This window comes from Mesoplodon bidens (assembly GCF_964165515.1).
Source record: "Mesoplodon bidens genome assembly, chromosome: 3".
Classification (NCBI taxonomy): domain Eukaryota; kingdom Metazoa; phylum Chordata; class Mammalia; order Artiodactyla; family Ziphiidae; genus Mesoplodon; species Mesoplodon bidens.
In genome coordinates, this window is record NC_138178.1 from 173,710,630 (window position 1) to 173,719,888 (window position 9,259).

Below are 9,259 nucleotides of genomic sequence, written 5' to 3' on the forward strand. Positions count from 1 at the left end.
CACTGTCGGGTTTAAAACAAGAGGGAGACCTCGTCCAGTGCCTCCGGGCTGCCCGACATTTACTGAGCACCCACCATGTGCCAGGAAGACTGGACCCCGCCCTGGGGAAGGTTAGGGTCTTGGGGAGAAATAGGACAGCAAATGGCAAAAGTCCAGAGCAGGTGGCCTCGTCCCAGGCAACCCCACACCAGGGAACCAGAGCCAGGCATTCTCCTCTAGCACCAAACCTGCTACCCAGTCCTGCAGGAGGCGATCGGATGGCAGAGGCAGGTAATTCCACCGGGGCACTCACCGCAGCCCCTCACGAGGACAGGCTGGCCAGCCAGGGGTCTCGGTCTAAGCCAGTGCTGGACAGAGCAGTGCCTGTGTGTCATGGCAACCACAGCACCGCCACCACCCAGACCTGCCCCAAGCTGAGGACCAGCCACCAGGCAAGAGACCTAACCACAAAGGTAACGACAAGAGGCAGGATGGGCAGGGCAGGTGGCCCTTTCCTTGTGGCTCTGCCAGTTGTAGAGGATGCTAGGGTCTCTGGGACCCTGGGCGGGGCCCATCCAAGCTTCCCATTTTACAGATGGGCAAACAAGGGGCTTGCATTAGGTCAGGTCACGAGTGGGCTCAAGCTGCTCGTTCTGTGTCATCTAACCCACACAGAACAGCCCTGGACGGCACAGCCGTGTCCCCAAAGCCCCAGATGTGGTGACCATATCAGCTGATGGGGCCACCCGTGTATGTATTAAGTGGGGCACAGGGAAAAGGGAGGGGATGGTCCATGTAAAAGTACCGGTTTCTGAGTGCACCCCTCACACGTAACTATGGAAAAACTCACAGAGAAGGTCACAGCTGGAACCACTCACAGCTAGAAAAGCGCAGCCCAGGGACTTCGGGGGGCCGGGGGGTGGGGGATGCAGGTACAGTGGGAGGAGTGCCACAGACCCCACCTGCCCAGCATCGCCCAGTCACCCGTCAGCCCTCGGAGCCAGATGTGCCTGCTCCCCAGCTCTTCCTCCCGCCACGCCTGGCCTCTCCCCTGCTCTCCCCTGCTTGTACTGACCGGCTCCACCTCCCAGGCCCATCTCAGCTCCCAGCTTCAGCCACCCCCTCTGCTGAGCTCCCGGCCCACCTAAAGGGGTTGAGAGCCAAACTAGGGCACTTCCGAGAGTGAAAGGGGATTGATGAACAGTCAGACGGGGACGAGGGGGGCACAGGTGGGCGCAGGCTCCAGCATCACGCTGGACGGCCCCCTCCCCACCCCACATGATCGGATGTGACTTGCCTCACTGCCCTGAGGCTTTTCCTCAGCAGAAATGGGGACCCCAGTGCATCTCAGCACCGCTGTGGCCAAGCCTGGGGCGGTTCCCCCTTCCCTTCCAAGTCTCCTCTGAGCGCCTTTAGGGCTCCGGGCAGTTTGCGCCAGGGTTTCCGGCTTTCCCAGGCTTGGCATTTCCTCCACTCTAAGATACTATCAGTCACAGATGCCCAATTTTCCAGAGTAAGGGAGGGGAAACCTGTGCAGTAAACACACACACTGATTCTAAGATGCACCCTGCACTGCAACAGAGGAGGGGAAAGCCCATCTTTGAATTCAGGAAATAACAAATGACGAAGGCTTCTGGCCAATGGGGAAGCAGGAAGGAGGAAAGGGAAACAGACCCTCACCTACATCCCAGGGCTCCCGGCTTCTGCTTTGGTTAAGTGATGCTCCGCACCTCTGTTTAAACATCATACACAGGGTGATCCCAAGAACACTTACAAACGAATCGATAAAACTCCTGATCTTTCTGCCCTGCTCCCCAGAGAGCAGAGACCAACAGTGACTCCTTCAAGAGCAGGCAGGCACTCATCACCAGGGGACTGACCCAGCTCCAGACCTGCCCTATTACACTCCACCCACCTGCCCCCACCGGCCTGTGGCAGCAGAGGACAGCAAGAGGGGAACGTGTGACAATGACCAGCTCTGGGTGCCTGGGAAGAGGGGCACCATTCCTCCCTGTTCATGATCAAAGGAGCGTCACGTCCCTTTAGCAGACAAGTTTGTTCCTCTGTCGCCAGGCTTTGGGGAAGCCACTGGGGTCCCCTCATTGCCTCCCCAGCTCTGAGGAAATCCCAGAGCACTCCCTGCCTGGATCCCGGGCACCCAGGTTGCAGTGTGGGCAGAGCAACCGTGGGTGTAACTGTTCTGTGGGCAGGTACAGTGAGGCTGCAGAGAGAGAGAGTTTGTCGCCCACGGGTGCTACTCTACGCGAGCCCCCCAGCGGCTCAGGACTGACCCCTGACCCCACAGGTCAGAGTCACAAGGAGGCAGACGGGGGTTGGGGGCAGGGCTTTGGGGCAGACCTGCCTGATCTGAGAACCTCAGAGAAGGTTCTCTCCCATGACCACGGTCACAGCCATGGCCACCTTGGAGGCCCCAAGCTTCCTGCCCCTCTGTCCCCAGCCCAGCCGCCACCACGACGGACCCCAGGTTAATGCTCCGGAACCGCCGCTCCCCAAGCCCGGCTACATGAATCACCGCGGGTGGCACTCAAAACTCAGACTGAGTAACCACTCAATAAACGTCTGCTCCTGTCTTCCCTCCTGCTTGAAGGGTGAATTCTCTCAGCCACCCAGCCCTGCCTGCCCACCTCCCTGACTATTCTCTACTCGCTGTTCTGTACTCACACAACCAGATGCCCAGCTCTCTGGGTGTCCCATTACAGTGGGTTCAGGAATGCCCTGTGCTTGCATGCCTCCCCTGACAGGGAGCTCCCCACCTCCAGATGCAACCTAGTCCACCTGGACCGCTCTTGTCTGTGAAGGCTGAAATCCGAATCGCTGGAACTTTGGGGGTCCACCCTGGGGGGCTACACACAGCACTGACCCCGCTGGGCTGACAGCCCTCCCCGCCCAGCAGCAGCTCTCCAGCCCCAAAGCTTTTCCTCCCCCGGCTCAATGTTCTGGTTCTTTCTGTGCCCATGAGGAGGCTTCCAGGCCCCAGGCCTCCCCCACGCGTCATGAGAACACCTCATAGGCCCTGGGCTCTCGGCACCCATGGTCCAGATCCACCTGCAGACCTGCTGCTGCTGCTGGAATGCCACCCCCCTTCCGTTCAACTAGACAACAACTCACTTGGCTCTGACACGGGGTGGGCACAAGGGCCCCCCTCACGAGCATGTGTCAGGGGGTCCCCCATCCCCACCCCGAGGAGGCAAGTCTGCAGGGCCCAGGTGACAGTGGAGGTCACTGAACCCATCCTTTAAGGCTCAGTTCTAGGACCAGAGTAGTATCCTCCTCGAGACACAGGTGAGGCTTCGAGGTGCAGTAAGCTGCCACCTCACACACGCTGCAGTTTACACACATCACCACACTCCCTCCTCCCTCAACCCAAAGGCGGGCAACAGCTTCCCACTTCGCAGATGAGAAAACAGAGGTCCACAGGGGTCCTGCAACTTGAGCAAGGTCGTAGCCTTCCAATTCCTTGTGCTGATGACAAGCACAAACACGGCACAGAAAATCCCCATGGGTGCAAAACACAGATGACAAGCAGCAGCAGATTTCCTTGCTAATCGCGCTGCTCCGGGAACGATACGAAACCAAGTTTGTGTCCTAACAACTCAGAGGCCAGGCCATGGGTAAGGGGTCTGCTGGGGCCACAACAGCAGAGGGAAACCGGCCTGGCAGGGAAGCGAGGAAATGAAACATATAAGTGAGGAGGGACTCCGTGCGCAGAAGCCTGCGCTTTCCCCATCCCACTGATCTCCAGAACCGTGAACCAGTGAACGTCATGCCAGGAAGCAGGACAGCATGACTGAGCCTCTGGGTCTGGACTGAGAACAGGTGCCACACCTTTGCTACACAGGTCCAGCCCCTGGAGCTCCCACCCCATCCTGCCTGGGTCCATCTACAGGGGGGGCCCTGCCCAGGACCAAGCTCCGGACAGCCTTCCACTGTTGGTGGGGGTCTCCCATGGGAGTCTCAGGCTGTCCCGGTCCAGAGGGGCAGCAGGCACAGGGCGGCAGGCCCAGACTGACACTGGAGGCCAAGACTGATTCCCCAGACTGATCCCAGGCCCCCCAGCCAGCCCACGGGACTGGGAGCAAGTCACCATACTGCTCCATGCCTCAGTTTCCCCACCTGCGATAATGGGACCATTTGGGAGCTCTGAACAGGATGGAGCTGGGACTGGGACACCCTCTGTGGTCAACTGTGAAGTGCCGGGCACACCCTGGTCCCACCCTGGGTTACAGGCCAGTGAGCTCCAGCCCCCTTTGGTATGTGGCCCTGGGGGCTCGGTACCCCAAGGCCAGTGATGGATGGTCAGAGTCAGGATGCGGAGGGAGGGGGAAAAGCTTATTCAACCTGCCCCATTGTCCTTACTGACCTTTGCCCCCAGGCCTGACTGGGTTTAGGAAAAGCTGCCTTATTAGCATCCTGCCCAGGAGCTGCTGAGCTGGGAGGCCCCTCATAAAAGACCCATTCAGGGCCAGAGGCCCAGACCACCCTCGCTCCATCCACCCTTTAAACCAACAAAAAACACAAGCAGGAGGACAAACCCATCTTATTTTGAGAAGCTCAAATTTTTAATCCAAACTTTTAAAAGTAAACAGGGCCCACACAAAGGCTGCTGGAGGCCCCGGTGTCTGTAGGTTAGCTAAAGGGGAGTGGACCCCATGGTGTGATGGGGGGACTGGGACAGATGTGAATGGGGACGTGGGGGGAAGGGAGAAAGAAGGTGGGACACCCAGGATGGGGATGGGGAGGGGAGAATTGTTGGAAATACTTTTGTTTGAAAATTGCATCAGGTCAAAGTGGCAAAGCTGACCTTCTGATGTTTGGGGTTCGCCTGCCTCAGTTTGCCCCACCGGATTAAAGTAAAGAGCATCCCAGTCCAGACTTTAGTCAGCCCAGCCCAGACCTCTATCAAAACAAGATAAAACAAACCAACCAAGAGAAAGGCCTATTTGCATCCCCATTCACAGGCCCACCAGGCCCAGCCCCAGCCGGGGACGGCCTGGAATACCGATGGGCCACCACCCACCGCAGCTGCTTAGGGCCCTTCTGGCATCCAGAAGGGCTGCAGGTACCCTGCAGCTTCCAAGAGAGGACTACAGGGCCACTGCTCCCCAGCACATCCGCAGGTGCCACCAGACACCGGCTCAGTCGCAAACATTCAAGCGAGCGGGTCTGTCTAAACAGCAAACACAGTTTCAAAGAGAACACCGATGTCTATCTGGCAAACCCCCAACAGGTCCCCCTCTTTCTCATGAGGAGACTTGGAAGAAGTAGGCACGGCAAGGATTCTGACAACTGTCGAGGCCCACTGTGTGTAGGGATAAAGGGGGCACTTCGGGTTTTGCCCCACTCTACAGAAGAAGAGCAGAAAGGGGCTCAGGGCAGTTAAGTAACTGGCCAAAGAGAAGAGGGAAGAGTGTAGATTTGAACACGAGACAGTCTGAGCCCTCTGGGTAACAGGGTTATCAGCCATCTGCTCAGTGGTCACCGATAAGGAAGTGACACTTCCCAGGACAGGAGAAGGAGGGCAAACGTGGGTCAGGAACCAAGAATAGGGAGTCAGCAGTGTCTGCGGATGAATATTATCGGCCACAATGACAGCAGGCTGCCGGAGACGCAAGCCAGCCCACAGCCTGGGCAGTAGAGGACCCCCGGGGCACCACCCAGGCAACTGGGACTGAGACATTTGAATCTCAGTTGCTTTCCCAGGAAACGCTCAGAACCTCTCTGAGCCTCCACTTGCTTGGCTGTACAATGGGGATAAGGGCCCGAGGCACAAGCCTGGTATCTGACTCCTTTCGCCACCACCCAGACTGAGGCCTGTCACCTGCCTCATCTCTGACTCGCTCTCCGCTCAAAACTACAGGTCCAAGTACAGAAAAGTGGTTTCTAAGAGATGGGCCTCTCCTTGTTTCCAGACATCCTACTCACATTGTTGGGAGAACAACTCAAGGCCACGCCTGACTTTATGAGACAAAACTAAACGACAGCGATCCCACTTATAACTGAAATTCATGATAATAATGCCGAATGTTTATGCCACCCAACACAAAGCTTTGCCACCACAAAATCTGTGGCAGTCCTGTTCCGAGTGGGCATGGGACTGGTGGCAGCATGGATTCTGCAGGAAACCCTACAGCTCCACCGGTCCCGCCCTCCCCCAGTGGGGTGGGGACCTCGGGTAGAGTCCAGTCCTCCACTCCTGCTCTGTTCACGGAGGCAGCAAAACCCTGAGCCAGACGGGGTCCGCGTCGCCTTGTCCAAAACATGACAGAACTTCTCAGCAAATGCGCTCTGACACTGCGGCGCGTCAGTGCCCTGCTGAGAATCGCCCTGGCCAAGTGTCATTGATGACACAGCTGAAAACCAGAAACATTTCATTTCCTAGCCACAGGCAGGACTGCAGCAATCCCCCGCCTCATACCGCAGTCGCGCAAACCGAGGCCCAGAAATCTGACCCTCCCAAGGCCCCCAAGAAGCCGAGGCCGGAGAGGCTGGGCCTGGGACTCCCCACTGCCCAGATGGTGCAACCTTAACGTATTAAACCGCCTAACGCTGAGCTACTCCCACTGGCCTTAAGGAGACTGCTGGTGGGAGGTGGGGTGGATACAGAGTTACCGAGAGAAACCCAAGTTGTAGCCTTAGATTGCTAATCAGTAACAAAATATCCCTCTAAACCCAGTCCTGCCCTGAACTCACAGGCTGGGAAGGTAAACGAAGGAAAAACGGTGCTGGGCTATCACCCCACCTCCCCGGGTCCAGTTCCCACCCCAGCCCCCACCCCCGCAAGGCACCTGCAGAGGCCACTTGGCCACCAAACCAAAGAGAGAGCGCCCTGTCCCCACCCCACCCCACCTCCTGGCTGTCACTCTGGGGAAGAACAGTCACTTAAAGCCTAGATACACTTTCTCTGAACTAGGAAAGCCTTTAAAGAGAACCAGAAAGGGCTGTTTAATCTCCACCTTCAGGCAAATAGTTCAGGCAGCAGCAACTGCCACCAGAGGTAGGAGTCAAGCCACTAAAAAATGTGGAAGGACAGGGAGGTGGGAGAGGAGACAGGCAGCAGGAAGAAGCACTGATCAGAAGGCTGGGGATGGGGGCCGGCTGCTCCGCTCCTACAGAGCCCTCTGCCTTGGGCCCGACAGTCACACAGGCGTGGAAGACAGTAGCTGAGCTTTCCTGAGGCCAAAGGTCCTCCCACCCACACCCTGGCCGCCGCAGACTGTGGCACTTCCTGTAAGGTGACCAACAGTTTACAAACCCTTCAGAGGCTTTTATCTCCACCTCAAATCCAGGAGGTAGGGATTATCGGTTCCATTCTACAGATAAGGAAACCGAGGCCTGCAGACAAAAAGCCAGGATTCATTCCAAGCCCGTATTCCTCTGGAAAGTTTTAGAGCCTGGGTTGAGAAAGGTCCCGGAGCCCCGAGAAAGGCAGCACTAACAGCAGCCGAGGAAGGCTCTTAGCCCCGGGTACTCTGGCCCACCTGCCTCTGATCCTTCCCAGCGGGCAGGCAGCAGGGAGAAGGTCAGGTGGAATTCCAGCCCCAGCACACAGGTGAACACTGCTTAGGTTTGGGGCTGCCTGTTGCTCCAGATAAGAGAGGGAATTTCACTTTCCCTCAGAGGGCCTTTCTTTCTTTCTTTTCCATTAAAAACTTCCCGCTCCCGGACAACGGTTTCCAGGCAGGGATGCGGTGCCTCCGGCTAGCCCTACAGTGCCAGACTCTGATACGGATAAACTCCGCAGGAGAGAAACTTTTCTGGGGTCTGGCGGTCCCGGGCCCGCTGCGTATTCAGAGGGGCAGAGACACGCCTCCATCACTTAACCAGAAAATCACCACCCAAAGCCCCACTGCGGGTGGGCTCGGGATCTCTCTGGATGCCAGCTGGAGGAGGGGTCTGGAGCGGCGGCCGCCCGCGGGGTAAGGGACTCTGGGCCCGAGACCCGCGCCGCCCGGCAGGTGACGTCCTTACCGTGCAGGCCGTTGGGGATGCTTCGGTGGTGCGGTGGCGCCGACAGGTCGTCCAGGGACCTGCGAGTTGCGACAGCCTTGCCGTCCGGGGCCTTGTGCGGCCCGGGGGGCAGCAGCGGGGGCGGGACGTGGTGGTGGTGGTCGGGGCTGCCGCCGCTGCCGGCGCTCGACGTGCTGCTGCCGTCGCCCACGTCGCGGGTCCCCGCTCCGGCCGCGCCGCCCGCCAGCGGCCCGCTCAGGCTGGCCTGGCTGTCGATGGAGCTACGGGAGCCGGCGCCGCCACCGCCGCCGCCGCCGCCGCCGCCGCCCGCGCCCCCCGCCAGCGCCGCGCGCTCCTCATCCAGCAGCACCACCAGCTCCTTGAGCTCCAGGTTCTCACGCAGTAGGGCCTCCTGGCGCGCCTCGAGCTCGCGCAGCTTCTGCTGCGAGCGGGCCACCTCGTGCCACACGGCGCCGGCCGCGTGGCGCCCGAAGCGCTGCCACTCGCGCGCCAGCTTGCGCCCCTTCTGCCGGTCGTCGTCAAGGAAGCAGCAGAGCTCGCGCAGCTCCTGGTTGTCGTCCTGCAGCCGCTGGTTCACGTCCTTGAGGCCGCGGATCTCCAGCAGGTGCTGCTGCAGCCGCCGGTTCACGTCGCGCATCAGGCCGCCGTGCTCCAGCATGAGGCCCACCTTCTCGCCCTCGGCGCGCCGCAGCCGCCTCGCCAGCTCCTCCTTGCTCCAGCGCAGCAGCTCCTCGTCCGGCACCTGGCTCAGCTCCTCCGACGACGCCGCCGCCGCCGCCGCCGCTGCCGCCGGGGGCTTCGCCATGGCGGGGCCGTCACCGCGGCATCGCCCGCGCCCTCGCCCGGCCGGCGCTCCCCTTGCCGGGGCTGCGCTGGGCCGGTCCGCCCGCGGGCGGGGGGCGACCAGGGGCGGGTGCGGCCTGCCCCGCGCCGCCTCGCGCGCCCTCACGCAGCGCCCTCCCGGGCCGCCCGGGAACCCGCGTGTCTCGAGGCTCGGCGAGCTGGGACCGCTGCTGCGTCGGCGGCTGCAGTGCCGGGCGCTCTCCGGGCTTAGGCGAAGCAAGCGGAGGCCCGCCCCCGGCCCAGCTCCGGAGCCCCAGCCGCCCCGCCCACTCCGGGCGGGGAGGGGCGGGGCGCCGCGGCCCGGCCCCGCCTCCGGGAAAGGGAGCGGGCGCGGCACGGCCGGCCCCCACGTCCCCCTGCGCCGTGCGCCCGCCCGCCCGGGGCCCTGCCACAGGCGCGGTCGAGCCATGGTCCCGCCCCCACACCCGTCCGATTGGGCCTCTCCGGG

At 60.6% G+C, this 9,259-nt stretch overlaps 1 protein-coding gene across 2 annotated transcripts in view; it reads right to left on the reverse strand.

The window, feature by feature from the left end:
- CCDC85C (coiled-coil domain containing 85C) overlaps positions 1-8,907 on the reverse strand; it is an 82,302-nt gene extending 73,395 nt beyond the window's left edge. For both annotated transcript variants that reach the window (XM_081228175.1, XM_081228174.1), the window contains exon 1: positions 7,969-8,907. In XM_081228175.1, coding sequence (XP_081084301.1) covers positions 7,969-8,773 — 805 coding nt within the window. In that variant the 5' untranslated portion in view covers positions 8,774-8,907. The remainder of the gene's footprint in view (positions 1-7,968) is intronic.
- Between the last annotated feature and the right edge of the window lie 352 nt (positions 8,908-9,259).